The sequence below is a fragment of the Protopterus annectens genome, chromosome 6.part0 (genome assembly GCF_019279795.1).
Source record: "Protopterus annectens isolate FY-2018-M chromosome 6.part0, PAN1.0, whole genome shotgun sequence".
Taxonomy (NCBI): domain Eukaryota; kingdom Metazoa; phylum Chordata; order Ceratodontiformes; family Protopteridae; genus Protopterus; species Protopterus annectens.
Window position 1 is genome coordinate 723456523 of NC_056737.1, and position 13447 is coordinate 723469969.

The 13447-nt window shown below is 41.4% G+C and overlaps 1 protein-coding gene across 3 annotated transcripts in view; it reads right to left on the reverse strand.

Moving 5' to 3' along the window:
- WDHD1 (WD repeat and HMG-box DNA binding protein 1) overlaps positions 1–13447 on the reverse strand; it is a 2322801-nt gene that overhangs the window by 353444 nt on the left and 1955910 nt on the right. For all 3 annotated transcript variants that reach the window (XM_044074408.1, XM_044074407.1, XM_044074406.1), the window contains exons 21-22: positions 7175–7231; positions 6878–6921 (exon numbers count right to left, since the gene is read on the reverse strand). In XM_044074408.1, coding sequence (XP_043930343.1) covers positions 6878–6921; positions 7175–7231 — 101 coding nt within the window. The remainder of the gene's footprint in view (positions 1–6877; positions 6922–7174; positions 7232–13447) is intronic.

Below are 13447 nucleotides of genomic sequence, written 5' to 3' on the forward strand. Positions count from 1 at the left end.
AATAAACATACCAATTGTGTGCGTCTGATAAAGGAAGTTTGTGACCACATTTTCAACATTCTTTAAACCCTGAAGGTTTTTCTGCCATGTTTTGCAAATACAGCAATCACTTTATGTAATCAAAAAAAAAAAAAAAAAAAAAAAACCTGACAATAACTAGAACAAAAAGGGGGAGGGGGGATACCAGCAATAATTGGAGATGTTGTGTCTTTCGGCTTTTCCCGGTTAGGTGTTGCCACAGCGGAACTCCGGTCCGCTAATGATTGGCAGTAGATTTTTACGTGCCGAGTTGCCAGCCCTGACGCACAACCTTCAATAAAGGTATGCCCATTCACGCATGTCTCCACATAGAAGACGCTCTAGCTGTGAATCGAACAGAATGTCTTACTGTGAGGAGACATGGCACCAGCCAAGGTTTCAGAGAGCTCAAAAACTAGATCCCTTTGAAGCCTGGTAAAATGTGCCATATAATTCAGGGACCTGATAGCAAAGGTCGCTGAAGCAAAGGTGCACTTACCTATCCTGTCCAGGGCCCGGGACTTTTTGTTAGGCGGATGGACAGTCTGGCTTTCTTCTTCTGCCAGATCTTTTTTGTTGTGGCCGCCACCACCAAAGCATCCACAGGAAGACCTTTGGACCAATAGGGATCTGAAGCAGGAGGGGACAAGATCTTATCTGGCCTCCGGGCAATAGCTTTGATGGTGTCAGGGGCCTTCCATGCACGCAACACGATGAGCTGGACAAAGGCCTGCAGGAACACAGATTCCTCAGAGGTCGGATTAGAGGACTGCCAGTCACCTCTCTGTTTCAGGATTTTGAGGATATCACCAAAGGATACCTCATAGGGTGACCGAGGGGATCGTTTCCCCTCATTGAAATCTGTGTCTTCGGTGAGGGACTCTTCTGTGGAGTCCATGCCTCTTACACGAACTTTTCCAATGGACCTCCTCAGCAGGAGAAGCTGGAGAAGACAGCAGAAAAGGGAATTCCTGAGGGAATATGTCCTGCGGCCCTTGCACCCGGTGTCCGCTAGGTGCGACTTGTGAAACCAGTGTACCAGAGGAGGGCGGAGGTATAAACAGTCTGATATCGCCAGCAGCAATGAAAACCTTCTCCATCAGTTGGAAGGCTGGTCCACCTGAAGAGGAGTGCAAGTCTAGGACAGGGGTCACCCCTCCCCTAAGTGGCTCAGCCTGCCGACCCGGAGTCCCTGGATGGCTGTAGAGCAGCAAACTATGCGTGTCACAAATGACATCCTGGGTCATAGCAAAACCTTCCTGCCACGAAGGCAACTGGGGTTCATTAGTAAGATCCATAAAAGGAACCGCAGAAGGGGAAGACTGCGCTATATCCATGGACTTCAAAGGCAATGAAGGAGGAGAATAAAAAGGGGTCTTTGGAGATGGGTGATCACCTCCCAAGGAAGGATAGTTCCTGAAGGGTGGGATACCTCTGGCCAAGAGTACCTGGTCCACAAGACACACATCATGTTCGGAAAGGCTTCTAGTGGACCTCACGGAGACTGAGGGAGAAACAGGCCTGTACACAGAAGAGGCAGACTCTATGCCCATCTCATCTGTCCGCACCGAGGACTACGGTGCCAAGAGAGACTGGATTACTGTTGTCTGCACCGAAGAAGTAATCGGTGCTGAGGTCATGGTCTGCACCGACACAGGGATCGGTGCCGAAGTGCTTGCCGGTGCCGAAGCTGGAACAGACAAAACTGGAGTCAACAATAAAGGCGTCGGCTCCGAGGAAGATCTCAGAGCCGACGAGGTCAAGGTCTGCGCCGACTGAACAGTCGGTGCTGATACAGTGGTAATGGTCTGAACCGAGGAGCCCCTCGGTGCCGATATATAGAAGGCTGCAGGAGAAGATGGAGCTGAAATCAATAATGTAGCCAAAGGCCTCGGTGCCGAAGGTCTAGGCACCAAAAGCACTGGGGCTGACTGAGTGAGCTCCGGAGCGGAAAATTTAGCCTTTTTAGGTTTTGGTCGGCGGGAGTCCCCAGCCTCTGAAAAGGAAGATTTTAGAAGTCCCTTCAGTAATAGCTTGTTTTTCCTTTCCAACTAGGTTCTATTAGAAAAGTTCTCACAAATAGTACAGGGTGGGTCAACAGACAAATGGGAAGCTCCCAAACAATAAACACACAAAAAGTGTGCATCAGAAGTAGGCAGTTTGTGTCCACAATCAGAACACCACTTAAACCCCAGACTACCTTTCTTCTCTGCCATGACAGCAAATTAAAAAATAGAAAAGGTACCAGCAATGGTACAAGTGAGTACCTGAAGGTACGAGAGAAAAAGGAAAGGGATTACTAACGATGGTAAAGAGAGAATACCTCGCAGTAAAAGTGGTAAAGAAAGAAGCAGAAAAACCTGAAGAAATTATGTATGCTAGATGCGATAGGGTAAGAGTCAATAAAATATGAACTTTTCTGACAGAGAAGTAAACTGTAAAAGTATTAAACAACAATTGACTGTACTTAGCTCAAGAGAAGTAGCTTGACACGACCGAATGGCAACGCGGCAAACTAAATCTGAGGTAACAGGGAGAGGGGGATTGTGGGTAAGAGTTTAGCTCAATAGTTTGAAGCTGACGAGAGCTTGGAAAATGGCCGGCTCGGTTCCGAGGTCGGAACAGATACCCATGCGTAAGGAATGAACAAGGATTAACAATATCAGATGAATGCATTATAAAGTGTAAGAGACAGACGGAATCGCATCTATATTACGTTGAAACGTCGTGCTATCAATCACCTAAACATTGACCCGTATTCATCTAAATGGATTTACGCAAAAAAAAAAAAAAAAACACTTGCCCCGCAATCCCATGTATCTAACCTAACCTAAAAAAAAACACCCACGTGGGGGGCTTTGCCCACCACATCCCCTGACATGGGGGGGCTGTGCCCCCCATATCCTCCATAACTAAATATACCAACTCCGAGATAGTACTACAGCGGAGAAAAGGGCAACACCGTGTAGTTGGCCAACTACATCTTTGCCCTGGAAGTATTCATCAATTCGGTTAAATGCGTTTTGATGAATACAGTTTTACGTTTCAACATCGTAATATAGAACCACGGGATCAAACAGGGTCCCAAAGGAGATATGATCAATTCCTAGATGTAGAAAATGATAATTTGGCAGGGTGGGGGGGGGGGGGAAGAGTTGAACCAGATGAAAAGTAGGCAACATGGTAATGGTAAGTACATAACTTTTGCATCGGATGTTGTCTTTTTTCATTTTTTTCAATGTATGGGACAGATTCCCAAGCTACTGTGAATTGAGTGGTCTCAAGGAAAGACGCTCCTGAGTACAGCAGAGCCAAGAGAGGTATGAATTATAGAATGCACATCTAACTTGTAGTGAGATACAAAGGTATGAGTTTAGGACCAAGTTGCTGCAGAGCATGCGTCACTGATGGGCACTGATTTGCAAATGCGGTTGAGGTTGCCATTGCTCTAGTAGTGTGTGCTTTAGGCTTTAATTGCAAAGGCATACCTCCTGAATCACAAATGAAATGCAATCTGTCAACCATTTTGAGAAAGTCACCTTAGATACTGATTATTTAACATTTGTTTACCAGGAAAGTCCGACTGCGACAGAGCCCATTTTCAGCAAAGGACTGGGGAGAAATGGTCCTCTATCCCACCGTTTTTTTTGGAGAATGATATAAACAGTTAATCTGATTTTCTAGTATTTTTAGCACAACGAAGACTGAAACTGAGTTGTTGATGCACATCTAAGGTGTGTCATATGTATGTACTCCTTTACTGGAAAAACTGGAGAAGAAAAATGGCAAATCAATCTGTTGATTCAAGTTAGACTCGGAAGCTACTTTAAGAAAGAAAGATGGGTTAGTTCTGAATGACATTCTGTCTTTATGAAAGATAAGAAAGGGAGGTTTGCATGAGAGTGCCTGTAGCTCTGACACATGTTTAGCAGATGTAGTGGCAACCAGAAAAATTGTCTTCCATGACAGAAACGTCATATCTATGGATGTTGCTGGTTCAAAGGGTTTTTGGGTTAGAGACTGAAGCAAGACTGTGACATCCCATAGAGGGACTGGATCATAAATTAAGGGTCTCAATAAAAAAGTTCCTCTAACAAAGGCTTTGGACACTGAGGGAAGCAATAGAAGCATTCATAAGTCCTAAGTGGAAATTTGAAATGGCTGCTAATTGTACTTTAACTGCTGAATAACTTAACCCAGCCATAAAAAGTTCTGAAAGAAATTCCAAACGTTTTGGTAGATTTGCTGAAAAAGGCTGTAGTCCATTAGAAGAAGCCCAGAAGGAGAAACGCTTCCATTTGCTCTTGTAAGTCTTTTTGGTTGAGTTTTTTTTTTTTTTTTTAAGATATGATATGGACTACCAGGGAAGACAGCCTGTCATCTCTGGCACCTGTCAGAATTGGAGAAACCATGCAGTTAGTTTCAAGGTAGAGGTAACAGAGAGGTGAGATCCAGAAATCGGTTCAGAACCCATGGTGTATGAAGAAGGTGAGATCAAAGTAAGGGGATCCATATCTGCTGAGGCTGGATCTAATAACCCACACATTAAATCAGACGAAAAAAGGCAACATCGGATCTAGGAATGCTATATAGAACAAAAAACTTCCTAACTAGCACAACTAAAGTAATTCTGGCCAACATCTTCCTGCCCCGCTCACTCTTCTATGGCATAAACAAATATTTAGGTCTCACAAAAGGTAAAGGTTGAACAAATGCTATAACAAAGCTGTAAAATTTACAGCCTATACTCCTTTTCAAATCCATCACTGAACTACCTCAGCACCTGACAATACACCCAGCTACTTAGTGCTCACAACATTTTACCGTATCCTTCGGCCTGTCCAGCAACAAAACATTTTTATCTTAATTGCCTTCATGAACAACTATAGTGATCTAATGAAAAGAAACTTGTCATGATCCACGGATTGCTTAAGTATGGACAAAATCTATTCCGTTGCCAATTCCTGGAATTCAAACCCTATATCAATCAGATTTGTACTTTACTTCTACACATTCAAATATACGTTTAAAGATTTACTGGCTAATACTTGGTGTGCTCCTGCTCTTCACCAGGTTAACACCCCTTCATCCTAATGAGTATGCTTCTGGATCTCACCTCTCTCGCTGTCCTACTCTCTCTCACATGTATCTAACCTTCTCCATCCTCTTCTACCTGGCTTTCTCTTATGGCATTCTTCATCACTTTACAAATACTTGGAGTCTCTCAGGTATTTCTCTCCTGTGTATACTCCAGTTATTAATACTATATCCTTTAGCTTCATAATCTAAACTTTTGTGTTTTATTTTCTGTCAGATTTATAAACAGTACACTATCTTTGTATCTATATAATCATGCATTATTGTATTATTGTTGGAGCTTCTCTCCCCAGGCCTGCACTGAAAAAGGATACACTACCCAATCATACTTTCCCAGTAAACAAATGTCACTAAATAAACAAACAGTAAGTCACTGGCCACTTCTCTGCAAAACAAAGTTGCAAGGCTAATGTGGAGCAAAGCAGCTGCTGTTTTGGTCAATATATCATTACCTTCTAACTGAACCCTGGATAATGTCACCTGATGTCCATCATCTATCTGCTCAACAATTTCGTCTCAAATTGTCAGAGTCACCACTGAGTTTGGGGCAGTACTATAACTGCTGATGGTAGACAGACAACCTTTTACTTGATTGTTAAACTTTCTGAAGTAATGCTATGACTGAGTTCAAAAAATTAAGACAGAGTGGATTAGACAGCACATCTCATATGAACAATATATTTTCCTCTCCCTCATACAATAGATTTTTTCCATCTCAATATATGTAGCTGCAGTGTGTGTGTGTGTGTGTGTGTGTGTGTGTGCGTGCGTGTGTGTGTGTTGGGGGAGGGTTATGTTCACATCAGAGGCCTGTACGGCACGTGTTAATAAGCTCACAGAAGCAATTCATTGTTATATAAAGGCATTGACTCCATGCTAAAACAGTATTATTACATGTAAAGATAACTATGTCAGCAGCCAGTATAGATTTCAAACAGAATATTTTGCTGGCCACATTTTCAGGACAGGTTAGATTTGTATATACTCTGAGCTGATGCATGCATTTTATAACACTCTTTTGTGACAGTACTAAACAGGTGACAGGAGTACGAGGATACATAAACATTTTTAATGGCAAACCAGGTTAAGTGCGTTGTCATGCATAGGTAGGTAATTAGACAAACCTTTCAAAGCAGGGCATATAATACTCTGGCTGACTAGGGATGAGAGTGGGGAGGAGTAACAAGCAGGAACTTTGTGAAAAGTCTGTGTTTTTTTCTCAGCAATTTGTTAACATTTCTGTAAGCTGCTTTAAAAGAAAGTGTTATGAGTAAAAGTATTTCTAAGAGTCACCGCAAGCCACTCAATGGCATCATACTGGGAAATCTCAAAGTTAGCAGCATTTTCTGGTCTTCCATTCAATGAGAACGGACCTAGGATCTGATAAAATACAGTAGGGTGGCAACCTCATGAGCTGTGCAATCACGCTGCACTATGGGATAGATTTAGCTTTCCAAGATAACAAATGGTCATCAGGATGTCTACCCCATGACGCATTCAAAGTACCAAAAAAAAGAAATGTAGCAATAATCACTTGTTCTGTTGCAGGCAGGTTTGGACTGAGTGGATCTTTCCAGTGTTTGCCTGTAGTGGTCCTTTAAAAAGCTGCTTGAGGGATTAATAGTGATAGTATGCTAATACAGGAATACATGTTGTTGTATTGTAGAGCTTTGCCAGCCACCTCAAAAAATGCTACCCATATGGAATGGATTTAACTTCCCTCTTTTTTCATAAAAAGTAAAACATGGTGAGCTCATTTTACCTTGAAAGGATTGCTGCGCCCTTGGTTACTTGGTACTATTGTAGCTGTAAAAAAAAAAAAAAATAATAATAAAATACATTACAATACAAGAGTAAAATGCAACAACACTGATAAAAATCCAGAACCAAAACAGACTGTTGGACTTCATAATGTTGGTTTTTGAACTTTTCATGTACATCACTTTAGAATTCAAAAACATGCAACAAGGGTTCCAATGGAAAAATCAAAACTGCTACCTTTGTACATTCAACAATAATACTAAAATAATTTAAAAAACATGCATTTGTTATTGCTTACCAGCTTTTGGAGTCTTCTTTTCTGGGGAAGTCTGGCATGGACTGACTGAATTTAATCCTAAAAACAGTTATAAAATGATTTTACTATTCTCTAAATACTGTTTAAATGTACTACATAATTTATAAATTACAAAATTATACCTTATTTTCTGAAATCAGTTTACTCATACATTTTATGAGGTTACTAAAACCTTACTAGCTTAAAGTTTGTACTACATTTCACAAACACCATCAGTGCAGACAGCTGTTTTGAACATCTTATATCAATCTGATAGTTGTTTTAAACATTTTCATTAATCACATTATAAGTTGTTACGTGGGTTTTCCTAGAAAAGAAAAAAAAAATTGTGATAACAGTTTCCGTTGTTAACGGTCATGCAGTACTTTATTTACTTATTTATTTTTACATTTGTTGACCGGGATAGTCCATCTGTGTTGATAGTCCTTTTCAGCGGAGACCCAGGGAGAGAGGCTCGACAAATTTACATAGAAATCAAAACATTAGCATTTGTAAGTTCCATTTTTTAAGTTCCACAAATTTACAATATTTTAAGTTGGAAGCAGTAAAGCACTGAGACTATTTACAGAGTTATAGTTAAGATTACACTTAGGCTATGTGCAGGAAACAGTATGCAGGTTTATCATACAGTATACGAAGTTAAAAATACAGTCAAGGTGGTGACTGTTAGAGAAGAGGCCGTATAAAAATACAGAATAATTAGTAAATAGAGCTAAGACTAAACAAAAATTAAACCAGTAAATGGCAGAAAAGTAAGATTACAATCGGCGAGGGACAGTTAATGGAGGATGAGTACAGTAGCAAGACCAGAGACCTTTAATGTATTCTTTGGTGGCTGTTGTGAATTCACTGAGTTGATTAAGTGATCTAATTTCCAATGGGAGCTTGTTCCAAGAGATAGTAGGGTGGTAGCTATAGAGGTTTTGACCAATTTTGCTCTTATGTTTATATGTTTTGAACAATTTTGCTTTTATATATATATATATATATATATATATATATATATATATATATATATATATATATGTAACTTTGGAGAGTTCTACAGGGAGTGTAGGAGGAGATTAGAGGAGGTAGTTTAGGACAGAAGTTTGGTTGGTACAGGATAAAGTGGTCTATTTGAAGCTAAGAGAGGAGAAGCTGGTAGGGTAATTCCAGCCAGCTCAAATGTTTTAGTGAGAGGCAGTGATGAGATCTGTAGCTCTGCTTTGCAGCGAATCTGGCCACTTTTGTTATAGGTATGCTCCAGCATAGTTAGGAGAGAGGTTTGGAGGTTGGAGAGGATCTGATTGCTGTATAGTAAGCATGGTAGGAGATAGGCTTGAGAGAGGGACATTTTAGCTGTGTTTGACAGGAACTTTTTATTTCTATACAAGAGACCAAGTTTTTGATGGGTTTTCTTTATACAATCAACATGTAAATCAAATTTCAGTTGGTCTATTATGACCCAGAGAAGTTTTGTGTTGTGTTCAACTATTATCAGTGTTTTATTTAGAGAGTGGATAGCAAAATATACATACGACATTTATTTTATTTATTTATTTCCAGTTTGATAACCGGGGAGGTCCACTGGGCTCAAAGGGCCCATTTTCAGTGGAGGCCCGGGGAGAAAAGCTCCACATTAAAAACAATTTCACAGATAAAACAATTAAAACAAGCAAGCAATGAAAATTATACATAACAATTAAACAGGTAAAAAGCTCCACATTAAAAACAATTACACAGATAAACAAACAAGCAAGCAATGAATTTATACAACAACAAATAAACAGGCAAGCAAGGAATAACACATTGGTGGTACAAATTGCTTAGAAAAGACAGGTATAGGAAAAGAAGAAGAGCTAGAGGAGGATTCCCTTTCGATTCAAGGTCAAAGGGTTGAATAGTAGGAAGAGTTATTTGCAGAGAGGAGAGGGAACAAATATACAGCATTTATAAAGAGAGTATATAGAGGGGAATTTGTTATTAGAAAGAAGCTGAGGGTGGGGAGGAGTGAACAGCAGGAAGTAGAGGGGTTTTGATGAGGTCAGGTCTGGAAGACAATTAGTGGGATTTAAGTCGGAAGAATACAATTACATTTCCATTTTAGGGAAAGGTGGGTGTGGAGTAGGGATTTGAAGTGCTCAGCGTCTGTAGTGTTTCTTATCAGGGGAGGGAGAGAGTTCCATTTTTTTGCTATAGAATAAGAAAGGGGAGATTGGCCTGGGGGTCGTTTAGGTTTGTTTACTGAAAGTAGATTTTGGTGGGCTGATCTTAGGGGTCTGAGTGGTGTGTAGGAAGGCAAGATATGAGTTAGAGCAGGGCAAGCAGTGGGTTTAAAGATTAGCTTGTGGGCAGTAGTTAGTTGAAGAAAGTCAAGATGATTAGGAAGTTCTAGCCACTGAAGGCTGCGGAGAAGGGTGCAATGGTGGGTGGAGTGAGAGGATTTAGTGGCAAATTTGGCGATTTTGTTGTAGCAAATTTCTAGTTTGGAGGAGGTGGAAGCTGAGAGGTTGGTTAGGAGTGGAGCACCATATAATAGAGATGGGAGAAGGTAGGTGGAGGCGAGGGTTTGTCTTGTAGCTGTGGAGAGAAAGTGTGCATTTCTGTATAGCATACCGAGCTTCTGATGTGTTTTTTTAATATTTAGTTGTACACGAGTATTGAATTTCAGGTGTTCATCAATGGTAACCCCAAGAAGTTTGGCAAAAGGAACTACTTCAATAGAAGACTGGGTATGGCTGGTGATCTTAAAAGATTGCTTGTCAAGGGGGGGGGCTTTAGTAGGGGAAAAGAGAATGATTTTAGATTTGGTGGCATTAAGGGAGAGATGGTTTTGTAGCATCCAGTTTTCAGTAGTTGAGAAGGCCAGCTGGGTTTTGGTCTGGAGCTCATGAATGCTAAGGGCAGAGCAGATTAGAGTGGAGTCGTCAGCATATTGCACTATTTCAGTGTTTGGAATAGCTGAGTGAAAATTATTGATGAATACATTGAAAAGCATAGGTCCAAGTATAGAACCTTGGGGCACTACGGTAGGGGTAGGTAGAAAGGTTGAGGTAACAGTTTGCCATTTCACAGCTTGGGATCTGTTAGAGAGATAACTTTTGAACCATGAGAGTGATTCTAGGGAGAGATTGAGGTTGGAGAGATGATTGAGGTGTGTATGGGATATAGTGTCAAATGCCTTGGATAGGTCGAGGACAGTGGAGACAATTTCACCGGAGTCGCGTGCGTGATTAACAATGTCTAAGGAGGAGATGAGAGCAGTTATAGTACTGTGGCCAGGACGGAAGCAGTGTTGAGTACGAGAGAGGAGCTGGTTATTGAGGAGGTGAGGCATGAGTTGTAGGTGGATACATTTTTCAAGAACTTTGGAAATTGGGGAAAGAATGGCTATTGGGCGAAAATTAGATATGGAATTATTTTTGCCCCCTTTATGTAGGGGTAAGATGTAGGCGGCTCACCATAATTTGGGATTATAAGATTCCTGGATAGATCTATTGATGAGAATGCTGATGGGGATGGCAATCCGGTCTGCAGCAAGCTTGAGATAGAGTGATGGAATATTGTCTGGGGCATTGGAGCATGGCTTAAGTTTGGAAAGAAGCTTTTTGATACAGGAGGTAGAGACAGGTTTTAGACAGAAAGTGGGAGGAGGATTAGGAGTGTGAGAGTGGAGAGAGGAGAAGGAAGTGGAATGACGGGTGTGGGAGGGTAAGCAGTTGGGGAAGGTCTTTGTGAATTCGGCTATGGAGTCAGTAAAGAAGGAGTTGAAAAGAGTTGCAATTTCTGTGTCTGTTTTATTGTTGTTGGGACAGGGATTGGATTTACAACCTGGGTGCAGAAGAGAGTTGATGGAGTTCCAGAATTGTTTTGGATTTTTGGAGTGGGTAGATTGTAGTTTGGTGTAGTAAGATTTTTTATCGTTTGAGATAAGCTTTTTGGTTAGATTGCGGAGTTGCTTATATTGAAGGAGGGTAGCAGGGAGTTTATTTCTGTTGTAGTTTTTCCAAATTTGGTCTCTTTGTAGCATATGTGATTTTGTGTCCTTTGATAGCCATGGGGCAGAGTTGTATTTTATGCGTTTTGTTCGAGGTGGGGCTTGGGAGTTTAGGATTTTGAGGAAGGTAGTATTGAAGACTTCTAAGGCTTGATCTAATGGAAATGTTTTTAGGGTATCCCAATTTGTTAGCTTAAGGGTTTCGGAGAATATAGAAGAGTTAAAGTTAGTGAGGTTGTGGGTGTGGGCATATTGGTGTTGGAGAGGGGAGTGTTGGGCAGCTCGGTGAATGAAGGCTGGGATATGGTCAGACATTGTGTGTGGTAGTATACCAGAGTCTGAGATCTTATTAGGGTGGGAGACTAAGATCCAGTCCAGGATGGATCTTGGGGGGTTATTTTTGTTGGGTCTGGTAAAGTCGTTTATTACTTGGATAAAACTACATAGGTTGATAGAGTGGGATTACTGTTATTAATTTTATTCCAGTCAATGTTGACATCACCTAGAATATAAGTCTCCAGTTTAATGTTAGTTGAGGCCCATGAGAGAATATTTTCTAGGGTGGAAGTGTTGTCCCCAGGGGGAATATAGATGGCCATAGTACAGACATTTTTATAGTTATTCAGTTTGAGGATTCCTATGACTAGTTCAGCATTGCTGAACTGAGGAATGGGATGCTGGAAAGGACAGCTGTTCAGTAGACTATTATAGATTAAGGCTACTCCACCTCCTTTTTTGTTTAGTTGGTCAAATCTAAGAGCTTGAAAGCCAGGGGGTATGATTTCAGAGTTAGTAATGTGGGGTTTTAGCCATGTTTCTGAGACTGCTACTATATCTGATTTAGTATGATTTAATCAAGCATGAAAGTTTGTAATTTTGTTTTTTAGGCTCAGGGCATTAATGGTAATGAGGTTAAGGTATTTGTGGCTGGTTCTATTTGATGAGGGAGGGGGGGGAAGAGCAAGCCAAGTAGAAGGGGAGTAGAGGAGAACCTTTGGATTGTGATATACAGTTAGAGGGAGAAGCAGTTTTTGTTTGGTTGCAGGAGGCTTTAGAGAAATGGGGAAGAGTTTTAGTCTAAAATAGTGAAGAGGGTTGGGATGGAATAGGGAGGGGGCTATGTAGTAAAAGTGGAGGGCCATTGGTTAGGACTGGGAAAGAGTAGAGGATGAGAGGAGGGGGAAGGAGGGTGGTAGCATGGAAGAGGAATAGGAGGTTGCATTATAGATCGTAATGAGGAGTATAATGCATATAGGTGATGTGAGGGATGTTTGTTGAAGTGGAAAAGCCATGCTAAATTAGAGTAGAGTAAGTTGTAGAAGAGGAAATAGGGTAGTAGGAGAGAGATTAGAGAGAAAGGAAGAGGAGTGTGGCTGAGATTACAGGTTGAAGAGGGAGGTGAAGGGGTGGGATTACAAACTAAATGGAAGCTGGGAGGGGTATAGGTTGTGACTGGCTATGGGGAAGTGGAGGAGATTCAAGGTGGGGGATAAAGGTAAGAGCAGTGGGGGTGTGTGGGAATTGGGGGTAGGGTAGGGGAGCGGAGTGAGCCCGTAGGGCGAACTGAGTGGGTAGAGCCACTGAAGGAGACCCACTGAAGGAGTGAGCCTAGAAAAACAATCAGTGGAGCACTGGTTGGAAAGGTAAGTCTGAGAGGGATGGTAGGGGGTAGGAGCCTATGTGGTAGGGATAGAGGGCAGGGTAGAATAAGTGAAGTAGAGTACAGGTAGAAGAAAGATAGAGGGGCTGTTGTTCTACACGTAGTGAAAACTGCAAGCCTAAGACAGTGGGATAGGTCTGAGAGAAGGTGCCACCTAGTGGACAAGGATATATAGTGAGCAACAGCTTCTTAAGGAGAGAGCAGGTCTAGGAAATATGATGGGAAGAATGTTAAGTTAAACAGGGGGCATTAGAGGAGAAGGTATGCAAGTTGTAGAATAGACAGGCTTTGGCTGGTGGTCAGGCTGCTGGTCGTGCTAGCTATGGAGTGTACAGAGAACTTGGAGTATTTGCGCAAATTGAAATTTTGTACAAACTGCAGTTTAAAAATGCATAGTATCTTTTCTTAGAGGGACTGATACAGTTTAAAAACACATACTTCCTTTGTTGGGGAGATTGATGCACAGGGAGTAGAAATTAGTTCAAGTCCTCAGTTAAGGGAAGGACCTTAATTGAAAGGTGGGTTTAGGTTGATGGTCAGCGATGAATAGGACAATATTCCACAGGAGGACAATCTGAGCAGGTAGGACAGCTGGGAAATATAACTGGAGAGAGAA